Source organism: Porites lutea, chromosome 6 (assembly GCF_958299795.1).
Source record: "Porites lutea chromosome 6, jaPorLute2.1, whole genome shotgun sequence".
NCBI classification, from domain to species: Eukaryota; Metazoa; Cnidaria; class Anthozoa; order Scleractinia; family Poritidae; genus Porites; species Porites lutea.
Genome location: NC_133206.1, coordinates 26,472,869 through 26,492,538, shown reverse-complemented (window position 1 = coordinate 26,492,538; position 19,670 = coordinate 26,472,869). Strand labels below are relative to the sequence as shown.

Sequence of the window (19,670 nt, the reverse complement as noted above, 5' to 3'; positions counted from 1 at the left end):
ATATTTGATTCATTGTTGCCCTTGGTTACCACTCGTTGCCCGGTAACAGTTTAATAATATTAGGACACTCGTGCTTTTCTTTGGCCTGGCTTTTGTTTGTTTGTGTTTTTATTTTCCTATAGTTAATTTTTCTGTTTATTAACAGTTATGCTGTAATACGTGAAAAGGATTTTAAAGAAACAACGATAAAAGTTGAAAGCGGTTGTAGATGATTGGCAAGACACCTGTCTCAGGCTGTAAAGGCTTTTGTTTGTTTGTGTTGTTATTTTCCTATAGTTAATTTTTCTGTTTATTAACAGTTATGATGTAATACGTGAAAAGGATTTTAAAGAAACAACGATAAAAGTTGAAAGCGGTTGTAGATGATTGGCAAGACACCTGTCTCAGGCTGTAAAGGCTTTTGTTTGTTTGTGTTGTTATTTTCCTTTAGTTAATTTTTCTGTTTATTAACAGTTATGATGTAATACGTGAAAAGGATTTTAAAGAAACAACGATAAACGTTGAAAGCGGTTGTAGATGATTGGCAAGACACCTGTCTCAGGCTGTAAATAGAAAGTGTTAGATGGATGTGTGTCCTTTGACAGTTGTGAGACTACATTTATTGTTGAGAATAGCTGTTGACTGATGCATTACTGTCAAAAAGAAGTTATTGCATTTCGAATAGGAAGGCTCGTTTGTTTTCTAAAAAACATTAAACAAATTCAGATTTAAAAGAATATTAAGCCAATTACATAACCGTATAAATATTTCAGTAAAGGTTAACCGGTTACATTCCGTTTTTCCACTACGGATTTTGAGTGCATTAAGCATTGCTAACGATAAAGAATAAGTTTAACTTTTTCTCTCTCCCTTCTTGAGCTCCACTTCTTGAGTTTTTTATCTTAACAATTTAGAAGTTTTCGTATCTCTTGTAGAGTGAAACTGTTTTCTCTCTTATTAGTCCAACACCACCCGTCGGTTTAGCCAAGTAGATATAATTGCAAACTATATTCGGTTTCCATAGAAACCAAATAGAGTTTAAAATACTGAACACTAAGACTTGGGGCACATTGAGCGAAAGACTGTACGTGTGCAAGAGGAATAAGATAATTTCAAAATGTTTGTAAAGGTAAGATATACCAACGTTCTTAATGGCAGTTTATATTTTTTCCAAACTAAACTCATTACAAGTTTCAAAACTATTAAACAAAGCGAAATTAATTTTTGTTTGTGTGAATCATACATACCTTGACAAACAAGTCAATATTTATTATATTGATACAAAAACAGTAAAATCCTGTGACAATCTCCACCTTGAAGAATTGTTCAAAGAGAATTAGAATTATTTGAACCTGATGCTAATAATTCGTCTTATTTGTTGTGTAAAAAACTTTGTACAAGTGATCCCTGGCAAGGTTTTTTCACAGTGATTTTCATGACACTTTCCTACCTGACACTTTAATGAGTATTCATTCTTATTTTACGAAGACCAGCTTATGAGTTATTTTGATAAAAATTAAGCTGGTCGTGAAGCATTTCATACAGCAATTGAGGGAAAGTGTGTCAGTATCACTATTTTCGTTTGACCAAACATAAACGTAGAAACCTTTTAACGTAGATTTTCGCTCTAACAGCAACTCTCATATACTCTTGACAGCATGCTTTCATAAACCAGTTTATTTAAGATCAAACCAATCAGTGTTTAAATATACTGACCGAAACAAAGGTAACTTTAATACCCTTTCGTTTCAACTTTTAATTTGTATTACGAATGCACAGCCATTCTGAGTGGAGTTTTTATTTTCCCGAGGAAAACATTATCTAAAATTTGTTTTAAATAACCAGTCTTCGAAAAAGCAGTAAGAAAGGCTTCATATGAGAGTTGCTCGCTCCGGGTAATTGTGCCCGGCTATGAAAGCACTTTTTATCTGTAGATGTGGCCAAAAGCTGTACTCGGTGCCATGATGTTCCTTCTGATTCTGCAATCAAACATGAGCCAGGGGCAGGGTGATGGTACAACAAGCTCCTCGTCGTCTTCCTCGAGTTCTATGTCTTCTACAACAGTAACCGTTACCGTTACCAGTACTGTGACTCCAAATGAAATATCACCAACATCTGTCATCGCTATGGTTGTCTCATCATCTGTTCCTTTTGGTAAGGATGAAGTAGGATTGACTGCCTCATTTTAAGTTCCTGCTATTTAATTATAAGGCAAACACAGCGAGATTCCGACTTTCCTGAACCACCTAGGGAAGAGAAAATTGGCTCGAATTATGTTGTTTGAAAAATCGGGATAGTGTTATCTGGTGAAGGAAAGTCAAGATCAAGAATTTTCGCCGGAGAACCGAGGCTTCCAGAAATCGAGATTTTACTATAGGTGCAAAAATACCAAATTGTATTTAGATAATAGATTTTCATGCACAGTCTCTGACACTGTTATCAATATTTTGAAAAAGAAAAACTTTAAAGTGCTATTTTTACCTCCGCAAGCTGACAGGGGGGTTATATCAAGCTATTTGTTATTTTTTGGAAAGCTAAAATGTGTCTTCTCATCAATTGAATTCTTAAAATAATGTTCCAGTTTTGTTATTCAAGACATACATCGACGTATTGAAACTGTTTCCTGTCTTCTGTTGCTAAGGACGGCAAGGATGGACATGGATTGAAACTTGAAAAAGTTGGGCCTACTTTTGCCATGCCTGCAAAAACCACCAAAATCATGATGATGAATGTGAACCTAGATGGAATTTGTTTGATATATTCTTCATAACTCTACAGAAGCATTTAGGAGTAAAGGCACTAAGTGATTACTTTTGCACAGAATTGACCTAAAACAGCAATATCCTCGTGACGTAGCTAACCCCTTTAAATATTTACATTCGCAGGCACGTGCGTTTAAAAAATGTACGTGTTATGAGTGCCCTAAACCAGCCTTGTTTCCAGGACAAATTTCGCACGGAAATGAAGTTCTGATTGAAAGATACCCTTGACTTGAACACTATTAAGTATCAATACAAAAGGAAGAAGAGCTACCAATTAAATAAAATCCATGATTATTTCAATTTAGGGTATTTAACGGGATGTAAGTAACTGAATTTTATCATTTGTCTTAGTTATGTGGACTGACTGGAAAACTGAAGAAACAACCGATTGTGAAGAAAAGTGTTGTGAAACAGGGGGTCCAGTTATCAAACAAATAAGAAATTGTACAGTCCACCAACCACGATGTAACTTCATGGAATGTATGTATTATGGTCCAATTGAACGAGACATTTCCTGTTACACAGCTTGCAGCCATTGCATGCCCGGGAAAGGTTAGTTGTTATCATCGTATTGTATCTTTTACAAGGCCCAGAAACAGTAGATAACCACGTGATCGCTTTCCGCCAGTTCCGTTCGTCTCGCGTCGTTTCAACTAAAGCGTGCGCCGTGCCGGCAAACTATATAACTCAATGCAACGTAACGCGATGCGATAAAATACTGACAGTGCAGATTAATCAATACCAGGTAATGCATTGTAATACAACACCATGCAATAAAAACAATGCAATACCATAAACTTCATTTTAAAGACCTGAGACAAAATTATAAGTTTTGCAACCTATATAGAGATAAGAATTCATAGATCATTTTAGGTCGTTTTCACATTTACGACAATATTTCTTTGAGAGAGCCAATAAAGTACGAGTAGAAGGGGCTCAGTCGTGGATAAAGTAGCTGGCGTGGCAAGCGTTTCCGTTTGGTTTCGGAGCAAAGAAAGACCGAGGAACGGGATTCTCGGTTTTGGCCGCGTGAGAAATGAAACAAGAGCCATTTTTCGCGCGGTCTTTGACTCTCGTTCCTCGTTCTTTGCTCCTAAACCGCACGGAAACGCTTGCTACGCAGGCTATAGATGAAGTATCGTGGGCTGTCGTACAGGTTTTACCTTCGACAGGGTAGACGATAGGCCGGTGGAAATACAATCCGGCAGTCAAGTAAGGCTGCTATGGTATTCTTCGTTTCCTTCTCTTGGCCGGCGGGCGGTGGCAATTATGTTTCACAAATTGTTAATTGAGGAAGCAGTGTTAAATTCACGGTTAAAACATTTGGTGTTTTCATTTTTGCTTTACCGTTTAGGTCATATCTTGGCAGGACCAGGGGTCATACCAGTAACTGCCGCTCTCCTCATCTCTCTGTAAGTAGTTTGTTCCAAACTAGAATCTAGGCTGCTTTTGGTACTCACCCCAACAAACGGTCCCGGCCGCTACTAGGAGACACGTCGCACAGGGATAATCGCCAGGACCTTCATGTTTAGAGTTACGTCGAATTTTAAGGTGCCAAATTTTCAGCTTGTCCCACAAAAAGAATTCGCATCAGTGTTGAAAGTAGAATATAGATTTAGAATAATGTGTGGACGCTGACTTTACAATAATCACAAAGATTCAAAGGGACGTTTAGAAATTCTTTTGACGCAAGTAAATGACCAAAAATGACTGTAGTAAATCAACAAGAATTCCTTTATAGTGATTGTTTTCATGTGTACAATCGTTTCATGATGTTATTCCATGATTCCATGCGTCTGTGGGTTGACGTCAAAATGTGGTAAAAACAAAGAAGTGGCATGGTTTAGGCATTCTCAAGTAGTCAAAAGCTCTTTTTGTCTCCGTTTCTCCATTTTTCTTCTTTGTAAATAGATCCTGCTAAACTTTTTTCGAGGGTCTCACTTGCTCTAATCCGAAATAATCTCAAAACCGCGCCCCATGTTGAAGAAAACATGCACATCATTGTATATAATTTATAAACAGTGGTTGATACACATGGTGTATATTTATTGGTTTCTTGTAGGGTTATCACCAGGGCCTGAAGAGAAGACAGATTAACACAAAAATACATATGTAAGGATTAATTTGCACGACACAAGTGTGCGTTAAAATTTAGCCAGAAAGTTGTTTAGTAGGAGTGTAATATAGCACGTTCTTAATCATATTCTGGGTGATGCAACTAGCTTGAGGTCGAGGCTCCATATTTGGCTCAATTGCAAGCTAATTCCAGTACGTGATCCGATTGCTCTCTGCTTCACTGTATTTATCCATAAATTGCCCCATTACTAGAGTACGACGTTTGATTTGAGCTTGGATTGGGCGAAGCTCTTCCAAACGTCCAATTTCATTCGTTCTTCCTGGCACTAAGCTCTGTTGTTTCAGGACTAAGGTCCACTCTGTTATGTTTACTGTTTTTTCTCACCGAAGCGTGTTACCTGCTTAAAAGCTTCCAGGCGGACCTTAATGTTCAATAATTCAATGCATCTATTATTGTCGTTATAAATAACGTTTGTTGTGGTTTAACTTAACGTCAGGCAGTTTTGTAATATACATACCGATTAGTGTTTTACAAACTATTTTTCTTTACACACCGACTACGTCAAGGTGCTCGAAGTAGGCTACTTTGGCTTACTTTCGAAGATGTGCTTTTCTAAGGGTCACGTTTTGTAAGAAACCATATTAATCTAATCACATGACGTTATGCACACAAAAAAGGAATTCAGTTATAATTATTCCATCTTTTCTTCATGGATCACCTGGAGAAAAATCAAGTGCTTAGTAAGAGTATTAACCTGCGTAAAGACGTCTCCTGTTTCCTTTGTTGGACGCTGAAAAGGCCCTATTCAACTATGCAGAACACTAGCCACGCTCACTGTAAACACAACATACGTACATAAATTGCAATTTCCTTATCGTTATAACAGTAATTGTGAGTTTATTGTGTACACTGTACTTGATAAAGTTTCAAGAATGGACTTGTAGTCGTTTGAGTTTTGCAGATGTAATGACTAACACCTAAAAACCGCATGAAAAAACATTTAAGAAACAGCTTTATACATCAAGGTAGTTGGAGAACTTAAGTTGTAATATCCTCAATCCACCGCTGGTTTGTAAAATGATTCTCAGAAAAATAAACAACTGATATCAAGACCGTCATAGTTATTTTATTTATATTCATTTACAATTATAAAAATAAAGAATCTACTTATCTAATTTTCTATCATCTAACTACAATAACGTCCTATCAGATTTACTGTTTTGAAGTGTCGCGTGAGGAGACTGGGTCGGCCTTATGTCGATTTACACCATTGAATAAATTTTGACTAATCCCAGTGCGATCTCGAGATGACCAATAGAAGAAAGCGAACACGTCCTTATGAAAACGTTCTTTGGTGCGGTCCTTTGGTGCACTTCCGGCGATACAACACTGACCCAGTCTCACTAGCGACCCCCAAAAAGCCCATTGTGGAAGAGACCTGGTACTATACCAAGCTAAACATTAGTGTGCCTAGAAATGAGGTTAAGTATGATAGCAGAGACTCCAGGCTGTACAAACGACAAGCTACGAGAAAACTTATTGGCCTTCCACTTTGCAGTTATTTGTTTACTAAAAAAATTCTCAAGTTTCTTACAAGGAAAATTTTTTTTCTTACATTTTCGAGATTTCTTACATTTTTACCGGTAACTATTTATCAAAAATTCTAAAGACGGTATCCATATCGATTGAAAAACAGTCGGTCTTTTTCCGCTGTTCAAACGGCGCCAATGGCAAGAAAGCATCGAATCTCCCTCACGCCCTTGGCTGGAGTCGAGAGAAAGCTTAACTAGTATCACTTCCTCTTTTCATTTTCGCTCCAGGCCTTGTTTGCCGACCAACGCGGAGTTATGAGTCCGGATTAAGAAACGGAAAACCCATTGCTTGAAAATTCTGATTATCAAAAGAAGAAATTCAAGCGCTGATTTCACTGAAACCGGTCCGGCAGTGTCTACGGACCGCACGACACCGTTGCGCCTCTATTTGTTGCCTAGTTTATTCAAGTTTTAACTGCTTTTTTCGTTTCGTTTTTTCTTTTCTTCCATGTTTCTCATTTCACGTTTAAATGTGTAGTTCCAGAAAATATCTAAATTCCCCACGGAGGGCAACAGAAATTCAGAGGGGAGGGGGAGGGGGGAGTCCAGAAGGAGGCAATTTCCGAGGGATTGGGGGGTGGCCTCTCAAGGTCTTTTTTCCGGTGCCTCTGAGTAAGACTGATGAGCAAGCTATCAGTTATTTTACTGTTAATCGGTGTTTCAAAGCCAAAATTATTGTTTTCGTCGATGATCTATTATTTGCGGTAGGCTGAGTGCTTTTTTCACTTCTTGCACGATAGTTTATGAACACGATTGTCGACGGCTCATTAGTAAACTTACTTTGTTTCACAACATATTGTGGTATTCACTGTAACGCAATTATCTTTAGCATAAAAGTATAGTGCAACGGCATTTTTGAGGGAAATATTCTTTCCACGGGGTACCCAAACAAGTTGGAAAATTACGGAAATTCCAAGGGTTGGGGGGGGGGGGTATGACATGCACCCCCTGGAATTTCTATTCCAGGGGGTTGGAGGGGTCTCAAACAAAAGTGCCCTCCGTGGGGGGATGGACTTTTTTTGGAACAACACAATAACAAAATTCTTTTTTCATGAGAGGTCACTATAAGGAACGTTGCAAAAATTCTACAAGAAGCGCCAGCGAAAAATTGGTAACATCATAGACTGTTAAATCAACTAGAAACAATTAAGACCCAAGTAACCTTCGTCAAAGGCTGGTTACATTCACTCCATCAGAACATGACACACTATTGCTATTTCCCCAGGGAAACTACAAGACTCTGCTCAGCATCTGTGCTCAGCTTTTAACTACGGCCCCTCACTCATGCGCACTAATTGTCCTCTCGTACAAGTCTTTCTCTGCCTTCACAAACAGCTGCGCTGGCTCTTCGTCACGTGACTCGAGAACTGCAATAGACACGGTAGCTTATCTGAGTTAAGTGGACATTTCCAATGTAGGCTGCTTGCATGACAGATAAGTAACCCTACTCTAATGGATAAGTTTGACAGACAGTCCGCTGTTACATGAAGGCAAAGTGTCTCAGAGAAGTTTAAAACTTTGCGAGGTCGCCACTGACCGGCCTAATATCTTTTAATGTACTCAACCTAGTCGGTCAGTTGGGTCTATTACTTAGCATTTTTCGGTGCTGACTGTCAACCGATAGACGTTCTTTCCATTCTTGCCCTTGACCTTTGAAAATGACAACCATAGACTACATGTATATGATTCGTTTTCGTTGCTTAATTCACTGGTTTCAGATCTAAAGAATCCTCTTAATTTTACAATCAAGTCTCGAAACTATAATTATGAATTGATCCTGTTCGAATAAAAAACTAAAAACATTCACCCGAGACATTTGTGAACAGGCGAGGCCAAAAGAGAGAGTAACTTCACTTCACTGTTCACAGAGCTACCCTCCGGGCCTTCAGCCTTGGCATGGCTTGAACATTAAAAACGTTTCCCTATTCAGCGGGTTACCTTGGCAAGAAGTTAAAGCAAAAACCCACTCATTTCGCATGTTAACGAAACAGGGAAATCCCATAAAAGGGTCATCTTTTAGAGAGGGTACGCTCAACCTTCCTATACCCTGCCCTCAGCCCATACTAGCAGTTACACTACTACAAGAGAAATTTCTGCAATTTGATTGGCTTACAGCAGTGGTATTTCAGCTTAATTTGAAATACCTACATGTGAGAATTGCAAAACCTTTGCGGGTAGTAACATTTCTCGTGACATTTTAAAATTGTCTCAAATTTCACCCGCTTAACGGCTTGTGAAATTACGCATAACAATTTTGAAATATCACTCGTGGTATTTATACCAAATATCACTACAAATCATGCTATTACCTACACAAATACTTAACAATTAATGAATGAGGCTGAGTATCTTATGAAGAATTATGGAGATCGGGGAGGGTATTATCCGTCGAGGTATGTAGGCCGAGGCGGATAACACCCTCCGAGATCTCCATAATTCTTCATATGATACGAAAGCCGAATTCAATAATTGTTTTATTACTCATTCAAAATAATTCCTAGTTTAAAAACATGGCTAAAACATGCTTACCTCCATCGATGTTAAGTTCATCTTCGATAGTGCACGTTTAGGGTTGTTCAGCTCCGCAAATATTCTCTAAATAGCAGATGTCGCCATTCGAGTTGTCTTCTTGCTGTTCTTGCCATGTTTTTAGCTATTATTTAGCCTAGTTCTTACTCTTGAAACGAGTGAAATGTCCGTCATTATTGTTTTCACAACCAAAACAACTCAACCTCGTCCCCAGGTCTCCTCGGTTAACGGTGCATTAACCGGCAAGGAAGCTGTACTCTTGACGTCATCGGTTCATTAGTCGCAAAATTCTTCCAAATTTGGTCATCAGTAGCTGGTTATGGTGAATTATGCGTGTGCTTTTAGCCAATCAGAGTCGGAGAAATATTTGAATGAATAATAAAGTTACTTAAAAGTGATTCTTTACCTTCAAAGTACTGTCCCTCAGGTTTTGGGTGGAAGATGTTGCATGTTTCTTGAGGTATGCTTCCAAAGCCCCCTGTTACAACTTCACGCAAACCCTGAATATTATTCAAGTTGAAATACGCGTGACCAGCAATATCATCATTTGAAAACACGTCATAGTCCATCACTGTCAAATGTAAGCAGGCACCAGTCTCTTTCAGCAGCTCGGGTTCAACGTCACTGACAAAAACAATAAGTAAAACAATAATTGTTGAACAATCGTTGCGCACAGGATGTGCTTTTGTAAGTTTTGCAGGTATATTTAACATAGCTAACAAACTGCAACAAAAGGATCTTTTTTTGTCTTCCAAATGAATCTCAACTGTGACTGACACTGACTGGCCGTCACTATCATTTTAATACACCTTATTACAAAATGGCGGCAACACTACCCTTATGTTATATTTATGTTCATTAGAACTCTTTGCCTCGGTTTCACTTGCCAAATTTAAAGAAATGTTTCCTTGAAACGGGGCATCGATTATCACTAAACACAATTATCAAAAAGAGAAAGAATAAGACAATTTGACGCCAATTTGGTATAAAATGTATGATGACCTTTCAGACACTGCACCAAGGCTAGTTCCGCGAGAGGGCAAGACGTATTTTCAACGGTTGGGATTTCCCGCTTTGTCCCTCAAGAACAGATTTTGTACGAGCCATATACTAAAACCTTTATTGACCAAACAAGTTCAGACAAGATGTGGTTGTCTTTCAGTGTTTTTGCGCTTTTATAGACCTCAAAAACGCAGAAAGGACCTTGGGCCCAATATCCATACACCTTGACGGTTGGTCATCAACGTATATTTCTACCTAGTCAGCCTAGTCCATACGTAACATCCACACTGAATGGTAACATCATTACTTACAAATCGAACTGTTCGTCAAATAGAGGGAACAAATTATTTTTGATTGTCTCCGTTTTCTTGACCTCATTTCCAAAGAAATCCTCTGGTAACAGCCTCAATGTCACATACGGGTCACACAATCCTGGAAATCAATTAACAACAACCATACTGCAGTGCCTGTTCACACAACAGAAGAGTCTATATGTATACAGCTATTTGAAATTACCGTTCTAAAATTTCGATACAAAATTCCCAACTCAACTATGAAGCACGACAAAGGTAAACAGTTTTGAAGTTTTATATCATTAGTATAGCATTGACAACCGCGACGTTATTTATGACCTAATTTTAAGTGATTTACAGCTACCACAATGAGCTTGCTATCTTGTCACGAAGGGCTTGAGGGCTTAAATTCCGACAACGTCAACTGAAATAGCTGTATCTTGTAGGTAAAACCTGTTATCAGGTTAAGCCAGGATTTAATCTTTTTTTCACCTATTATGGTTAGCCTTTTTCAAGGGTTTTGACCCTGGTAACCTTGGCTGAGTAGAGGTTTAACCTGACAGTACTTTGTTCAAAGTGATGGTAAATTAGGACGCCGTAAACGAGATAACTGTAAATATCCCAAATCAGTATTTAAAGCACAGCAAAGCTGAGTATCACCTACCATTTGTGTCTAAAGGTGGAAGGTTTTTTGCATTCAATACTGAAAAGAGATCAGAACACTTGGTCAGTTAAAGTAAATATACCATTGCAATAAAAGCACTGACAAAAACACGGGATAACAAAACAACTGTTAACAGAACCTTAGTATGCAACAAAACAAACTAACAGTATAAAATATAATTAATACACCAAACGCATTCTGCGAGCGAGTGTAAAAAAAGGGTTTCTGCCTCTAATAACTTGTAAAAAAAAATGTTTAGTATCAGGAGTAGTACAAATAAACCTACCTTCCACTTGCAGCTTTTGATTATTAAAATCAAAGAATACTTTAAATGTAACTGCCCCGTACTTTTCTTCGGCTTTTTCCTGAGAGGCAAAATACAGTAAGATGACAAAGAAAGTATTTGCGTTCTTTTCAGTTCACTCAAGTGTATTCAGCAAGACAATATGTGTAGGTATCCACGTCCTGTTTATACGACGTCGCATTGTTTAGAAAGTCAGTTCAAGAGATAGTTGGCTATGTAGAGGACGGTAAAGAATTGTACCAAAAAGCGAGACACGTTCAGAGATATTGCTTTTCTTACTATTGGGCTGCCTGTGGCAAAGCCCCAAAAAAGTTCTAAGTAACATGTATGTCAAATTAAAAAAAACAAAATGGCATACGCATAACCAAGAAGGCTTCGCCTGTCCCGTCCCTCCTGCAATGGGACGATTCCATGACTTTTTGGGGAAGGGGGAAAGTGATTTAAGATAAATGCAAACAGACTTGAAACTATTTAAACAATGAAATAGGCCTCTGTATCGCGCAGCCTGCAGACCATGGTACCCCCAGTATGGGGGTCTTGTTTATAATGTAGTTTGTCCGTAACAACTTCTTATGCAGGATAACGTTTATTACTGTTTCTTTAGTGTGTTAGTGTGTTTTACTCGATCCATACCTGCTCCTTGCACTTCTCAGCTAAGTAATGCTGTATTAATTCAATCGTGGACAGCTTACGAGTGCTGAGGGTTTCAACCAGAGTCTATGGGAAATAACAAAAGTACATAAGAAAACTGGTATAGAACATTTGTGCAACGTAATAAAGCACACATAAGTTAAGAATAAGTCTGGTTAACAAGATGAACTTTCTCTGACCAACCGTGTTATCAGTAGTTTCGGCAAATGAACACTGATTGACGTATGAGTCTTATACGTTCGACAGAATTGAATCTGGGTCAACACGAAGTTCTATTCACTTGTGCCACTTGAACAGAACAGAACAGAACTCAGAAGTTCTACAGAGTTTCAGATGGAGAAATCTCCTGCTTTATTTGAGAAAGATATTCGCAAGTTATACAGTACTCCAATGGAAATATACTTTGACCTTGCCAATGAGTGAGTTTCCATAAATAAAACGAAAAAATTTCAATTCCTAATGACTACGTTGACTCCGTGTAAATAAAAATGGTAACGGCAATTTCGCCCGGGACAAGAGCTTTTTGAACAACAACAATATGAACAAAAGGTCTTAAGCCCTTATTTTGTCTTAAGTAAAATAAACATGTATTCATCAAAACCAAACATTCCTGAAAAAAACACATACCACAAGAAAACACGAAACTGAAGCAACAAGAAAAAACTTCTCTCCATAGGGACAAAAGGTCATGATTAGAACTCACCCTATAAAGCCCAAGCTGAAGGCGCTCCACAGGAAGCCCAGCCCCATCAGCGTGAAAGAAACTCAGTACTATCTGCAAAGCACGACAATCGGCCATCAGCTGATCTATTCTTTTGGAGTACAGTGGATAAGTAATCAACATGCACGATGAACTTCAAGGAAATCTTTCAAAAATCTGTTCACACAATGTGTTGAACTACCGAACACGACGTTGTGAATTTTATACTACAGCTTGCGCTATAAGAAAGAGATGAAGTGAGATGGTGAGACTGCCTATTTGTAAAAAATCACGTAGTCTGCTGCTTCCTGTCAGCAGAGATTGCTTCACTTTATTAATTTTAACTGCAAGCATCTGTTTACGAACCAAATTAAATTTTGTTAAAAACTTAAGACATCATAACTTATGACATCATTATCAAGTGGCAAAGATAAAAATAAAAACTGACCCGGAGACAGTTGTGTTAAACTTTTCTCGCCTATCTTTTTTCTTAAGCATCTGTCTGTGTCGTTTAATTTTCCCTTCTTAGTACCCTTCAGCGTCCTTATAACATATCTAACGGAATTCTGTAGCCTTCTTACTGTTCTTAACCTTGGCAAGCATGGAATAAGCTTTTCTTGGTACAGAAACAAATTACCACGTCTTTATACCATTCTGTTACTTATGTTAACCACTTATTTTAAGTGCGTATTAAAAAACTAACTGATTCAAGTCCCCATACCGCGCTTTACCTCAAGAGCCTCATACTGTCTTTGGTAAAACGCTGCAGTTTTCTATGAAAAAAATGCATCTGTTAGTTTAAGACTGGGTTATAAAACCACACATGAAAAAGAAACACACAACGTATGTATGCTTACCCCCGAGTTTGTTTTTACGCCATTGGTGAAGTTTTCGATAACGATCTCCCAAATGAAATGAAGAATCCTGACGAAGAATTTAACAAAATAAAATGAATAAGCACATGAAGGAGACACCTCGCACTTGTTAATCATAAACCATTCAGCACTACATACTTCATCAATACAAGCCCAAGTTTGAAAAGGCAGTGACCGCTTAATTTCAAAATCATTCTTTCTGTTCTTCACTTATATAATGTTCGTTTCTTCGCTTTCTCAAAACACAGTCTTGCTAATCCACAAACACATTTTTGTGACAGAGTGGAGATTCTTCTGTTGGGATATCATATTGCAAAAAATATCTTCAACACCAACAATTTGTTGAAAGTTTAGCAGATCTTTCGGAACCCATCCGGATTCCTTCATCAGTGATGACGTTTGCTGTTATTCGCAGCCTGGTTTTTCTTACCTTTCAAACACTGATTTGACTACACTAGTGTTTAGAACCATCAGATCATCATCCAGATATTGAAGCAAGCCACCTACAACCTGTCAGACAGAGTAACATCAACAAATTTGATTAAAAACACTTCATAATTTAACAAAAATCACACAAAAGAAACTCGTTTGGAATCTCAGAACTGCTGAAAGATGTTAAATGCGGGCTGAGATATAACAAGGTCATAATTTATGCGTTCAAGACGTTAAGAGTTCAAGCAAAAAGTTAGACTGGTGGTTGGTAAGACATACAAGAACTTTGGTCACTTGTTCCAGGTGAATTTCACTGTCTTGTTGTACAGTGTCAGTACGTCATTGAATAATTACAAACAATACGTATGTTGAACTTTAATGGAATGGGAAATTCTTAGGAAGTTAGTTACAAGGAAAACAAGCGCACTAAAACTAATAAAATCTTGGGTTGACTGTAAAACCTTGTCATGTTTAACTTACATCTTCCGCTGGTATGTGATCTGAGGCGCAGGAGATTTGAAACACAAATCTCTTGATGTCCACACCCATCTGAGAATAGAAAAGTATAAAATTCTTGTTGCCACTATAACTGTGAAATAACCTTCACAATATTGTATAGCATTACTCACTGTTTACAAACATTGTTTTTGCTATTCAAATGTGTAACGAAGGAAAAAAAACTGCTTGCGAGAACCAATGCGCTTCTGTTTGGCGCATTAATATCATTACGTAATTTCAGCGTGAGTAAACGGTGTACACCAGGCAATAAATAGAGTAATTAGACGCCGAACTTTCCATGAGCCGAACTTTGAATTATGAACATGACAAGTTCGGCGTCTGAAACAATTAGGAACGCCTGTTTCAGTTTGGAACGGCTCAGTCGCTCTTCCCGCTCAGCCCACCCAGGAATTTCGAAGTGTGCAACGACTTTGGAACGGCTTTGATTCAGACGCCGATTTTTTCATGTGCCTAACTTAACGCATAAATTATAATAACGTATTTTGCAAGCAGTTTGACCGAAATGAACATTTTTCTCCTTTTGAATTTAGTTCGACTGGAATTAAGATCAGCGTCCGAACCAATTCAGGGGGTCTAAATAGTTTGGGTCGGTCTTAATTCGAAGAAGGTTCGGCTCATGAAAAGTTCGACGTCTGAACTGGGCCTAAGCAACGACACCGGCAAAAAGCAAATCAACAACTTTGCACTTGCATCCAGTTTTTTTTTACTGAATTTCTCTTGCCTTTGTTGCCCGACTACGACGTGAAACTCCTCAATTTAACGTTTAATGGACGTCGTGGACACAAGGCAACAATTTTCTTTTTCTTTTTTAAATACATCGCTTTAGCATTCAACTCCAGGAAAATTCCTGGAAATTTAACAATTCGAACGAGACGGAATAAGAACGATGAAGTTTCAAATGGCGCGAATTCATTTTTTTAAGTAACGTTTTCTCTGCCATCGCCGTCAAGGTTGCTTAAGCTTGCTACTGAATGGTGAGAGGAAAAACCGTTAGGGATACAAACTTGCAGTTAGATAGGTTATGGGAGGATACTCTAGCAAATTATTGTTAGAATATCATGCTTATAAGCTAATATATTAAGTAACCACATACCCGCTGTCCAATATGCTCGACGGCAGCAGCAACCTTATTTAGCATGTCCTCATCTGAACTAGAGAGCATGTTCTCTAGCGCTGTACGCGCGTGATTCCCGCCTCTTTCACCGTGTGCTACCATCATCGCATTAATGACTTCTTCCCAGCCCATCCTCTCCGGTAACTTTGCCAGCCACAAACGCATGTACTCAATGTCGTTCAGTGTGACGCACAACTTAAAGACAGAAATGAGTGATCAACAAAAGGCACTATGTTATTTACTAAGACTGCGTTCTAAAGCAAATAGAGCGTTTTCACTCACGTGGCCAGCATCTACGCAAATTTATCGAAACAAAAAAAAGCGTTTGCATAAGAAAAGGATTTGTTTGGGACAACAGCATGGCCGCCGTTTTAAGATTCGTCGTCACATGATCGCCGTCCTTAAAAGCTCGTATTAGGACATTTCACGTTGTAGTTGTGCAGAAGTGACAGTAACGAAATGTATTAACAAGTGAGTGACGTATGCACAGAGGTGGTTTTTTTGCTTATCAACGTTATTGCTTTTGTTTAGTTGTTATCATCATAGTAGCTTCAATAAGTTTCCCTGATACAAGGAGTCACATATATTTTAAGCTCAATTAGTTATGATGCTAATTTTGTAAAAACAGGTTCTATCTACAACAAAAACACAACTAACTTAACCTCTAGCTGCCATTTGCACGATGACGTCATTTTGCATTTACAATCATCATCCTTCTGGGTTTTGCCTTTTTGTGTAAATTAGGGCTTTTGTAATTAAACCTCTACTGGGATTACCAAATATAAACATGAAGGGAAAACGAAAATCGGCTCCTGATTCTGGTCGTAGTAGAAAAGTGAAGCCATCACGCAGTAACGGCCTTTTCTAATAACAAACGTTAAAAATAACCACATCACCCAGAACTGACAAAAACAACATGTTCGTCCTCTTTTTCGTGTTAGATGACTCACCAGCTCTAAGGGTGAAAGGACCTTACCTGTTCACTAACGTCAAACTGCGAAGGGTCCTCATCGTAATAGTTATGTTTTATCATCTTTTCAAAAAGGAGATCAGCGTAATAACAGGCACAGCTGCAAATTTGCTAAACACAGTAAAAATTTAAGGTTAGCAACTAGAAAACACGTGGACAACGTTTCAGACCTATCAGTGACATAAAAATAACATAAATTAAAAAAAAATCGTTGTTTCTTTGGCTGAGAAAGGGAGCCGCCCTTAGAAATTTGGTAGACTTTCTCCCTCAAAGACACTGACATTTGGGGGGAGGGGGAGCTAACTCTTCGTTAGAAGTCACATTAAAGGTGAGCCGGTAATTAACGTTAAATTGACTGGCTTCATAGAGAGGAGAAGTCGTTACGTCACGCTGCCATGGTAGCGTGGAAAACAAACCGAAAACGGCACTTAAAAAGTGAATTCGTACTGTTACTAACTTCGTCGATCTGATTAAATTTCATTTAACTTGTCAAATGTTGGTGAAATTGTCTGGGTTGGATCCGGAACGACAGTATCTAAGAAAAAAAGGAAAGAAAATTTGCTCACCTTCTCCATAAGGCGGGCGCGTGCAATTAGGAAGTTACCTGACGCAGTCGTGCATTGACGGCTAAGAATAAATGTTCAAAGAGCGTGATGCACGTGCAGAGTTGTTGTTTTGCTGATGTAATTAAACCTATTGCTTTTTTCCTTTTCTCGTTGCTTAAGCGCCCTCTTGTCGTGATCCAGAAATTTTGCGAGTAATACAGTGGGGATGTTTTATTCCCTTTTTTCGCGCTGGAATCTCATTAACTTGCGCAGGAATGCATTAACCCCGATGACGTCATAGCCTTTTGTCCTTATTTCATGAATAAAGTGCGCTGGAATCTCTTTATCTTCTCTTTTTTGTCTGTCTAATACAATAACAATAGACCTACCATCCTTGACCGGTTTTAAAGGTTTTTAGTTATTTTTGGTCTTTAAATATCCTGGTTTTCGATTGGTTGACTAGGAAATATGAAACGTTTTCATTGCTTAATTCATGGTATCTGAGGAATAAAGTCAAACTCGCATGTGGCTTACAATCACTGAGCCGTAACGTAATTATTCACGTTGTATTTTCTGCCGCTGTCATTGTCCTAGTTCCGGTTCACTGATTCTTGGCGGGCAAATCGTGCATATTAATGAGGGCAAAGGCAAACTAGCTCTTTTTAGCACAAAACACAATGTTTTACTTACCCCACACCCCTCCTACTCCTCCACAATTAATTTATTTTCCCTTTCTAATTTTCCCTTTTATTTTTAATTTCCATCCACGACCACATCGACCCGGGGGGGGGGGGGACTCCGCATATAAAAGGGGTGGGGATGCTCGTCGTCTCGCTTAGGAGTGTAAATTTCGGATTTTGGTCTCATTTAGGGTGTTCTGTGCAAAACACCGTCATATTTAGCCCTGAAGGTCTCGTTTAGGGTTGCACGCGAAAAAATATAAAAATATATATTTGATATGTATATCTTTAATTCGTTTTATTTATTCCATTCATATAATCCAAGTTTCTCATTTATCTGTGTTTTAACTTGGTCTCTTTTAGGGGTCCAAAAAAAGCTTGGGCCACGCCCAGATCGGTCTCCTTTAGGGGTTTAATTAAAAATTTCCGACGAGCATCCCCACCCCTTTCATATGCGGAGTCCTCCCCCCCGGGAAATCGACCCTCCTTCGAAATTACGGCTCAGTGATTGTAAGTCACATGCGAGGTTGACTTTATTCCTCAGATACCATGAATTAACCAATGAAAACGTTTCATATTTTCTAGTCAATCAAACGAAAACCAAGATATTTACAGACCAAAAAATAACTAAAAACCTGTAAAACCGCTGCAGGATGGTGGGCCCATTGTTTCTATTGCATTGGAAAGACAAAAAAGAGAAGATAATAAGATTCCTGCCCATTTTATTCATGTCATAAAGACAAAAGGCTATGACGTCATCGGCGTTAATGTATTCCGCCGCAAGTTAATGAGATTCCAACGCAAAAAAGGAGTAAAACATCTATACTATACTACTTTGCTACCTTGCTAACATGACGTCACACTTCTCTCTATCCCTGTCTTAAATCGTAATTATGGCAGTCGTGTTGTGCTTTCAATTCTGTATATACCTCGGTGATTTGCATGACAAACACGTATGACCCAGCTGGATCTGGCCAAGCGAGCTTCTTCCAAAACTCCCGGATCTGGCACGTGAGACAGAAACAAAAGAAATAATTACTATTTTTCACCTGAAAAACTGTGGAACTGCGAAGATTCGGCCACACCCGTGAACTCCACAGAGCCAATCAGGTTAATTATTTCTATCGTTCGGTTAGGTGAACGATGAAGATGTGGAGGTAAGATACAAGTGACTGGATAACTTGTATTATTATACGTTTTACCCACTGTCTGTCTTCTCACTGGCTGAAGAGTCTACAGTTAATTTTGGGTATCAGCGCAACCTACAGATTAGTTAGTAGTTATCTGCTAGCAGATAACAGACTTATCTGTAGGTTGCGTGTGCTATACATGATTCCCAAGAGCAAAGTCAAACTGTGTTTCGTGCGAGGACAGTGTGGTTTTCATCATTTTTTTTCAAAGCAATGCCTAATGGTTTTTTGATATCTGAAAGAATCAAGTTCGACCTCATCCATAATTCAGCTCGCAAATAAGCCCAGCGAAAGAAAGAAACCATTAGACTGGAAACGATTCGACTTAGTGATAGATAAATATGAAATAGTCCATGTATAATAGCATCTCTCCTTCTCTAAGATAATTAGAATCGAGAAAAGTTGGGCGAAAAAAGCGTGGAGGCTGGGGAGAGACGGAGTAGGGGAGCCTGTAAGGTCCTGTATAAGCGTTGTTTTCAATACCTCATTCCAGTGTACCAGCTCCTCTTATACCCTACGATTGGTCAATTGCAACAGTTTACATCAACAGTTACATCAATCATTTGATCTGACGTTTTGAAATTTGTCATTTTGACACGAGAAACGGTTTTTCAGGAAGTAGGCGGAATGAGTTATTGAAAAGAAACTTACAGGCTCTCCCCTTCTCTCTTCCCGCCGTTTTTCGCTCGTTCGCTATTTCAACTCTCGCTCGCTTTTGTAGCTCGTCTACACTGACCGAGAGCCTGGCACCAGCTACATTACTCCCCACGGAGTGGTACTGAAAAGGTTTTT

General features: G+C 38.6%; 1 protein-coding gene across 4 annotated transcripts in view; it reads right to left on the bottom strand.

The window, feature by feature from the left end:
• Positions 1-1,803: 1,803 nt before the first annotated feature.
• Positions 1,804-19,670, bottom strand: part of LOC140940137 (BAI1-associated protein 3-like) — a 42,588-nt gene continuing 24,721 nt past the window's right edge. For 3 of the 4 annotated variants that reach the window (XM_073389034.1, XM_073389036.1, XM_073389033.1), the window contains 14 exons: positions 18,618-18,692; positions 16,470-16,574; positions 15,473-15,688; positions 14,341-14,409; positions 13,859-13,938; positions 13,411-13,477; positions 13,285-13,326; positions 12,557-12,628; positions 11,836-11,919; positions 11,185-11,263; positions 10,899-10,937; positions 10,253-10,373; positions 9,346-9,563; positions 5,925-7,777 (listed from right to left, as the gene is read on the bottom strand). In XM_073389034.1, coding sequence (XP_073245135.1) covers positions 7,689-7,777; positions 9,346-9,563; positions 10,253-10,373; positions 10,899-10,937; positions 11,185-11,263; positions 11,836-11,919; positions 12,557-12,628; positions 13,285-13,326; positions 13,411-13,477; positions 13,859-13,938; positions 14,341-14,409; positions 15,473-15,688; positions 16,470-16,574; positions 18,618-18,692 — 1,356 coding nt within the window. In that variant the 3' untranslated portion in view covers positions 5,925-7,688. Of the gene's footprint in view, positions 2,226-5,924; positions 7,778-9,345; positions 9,564-10,252; positions 10,374-10,898; positions 10,938-11,184; positions 11,264-11,835; positions 11,920-12,556; positions 12,629-13,284; positions 13,327-13,410; positions 13,478-13,858; positions 13,939-14,340; positions 14,410-15,472; positions 15,689-16,469; positions 16,575-18,617; positions 18,693-19,670 lie in introns of those variants that run through there. The other variant, XM_073389035.1, reaches the window with a different exon arrangement.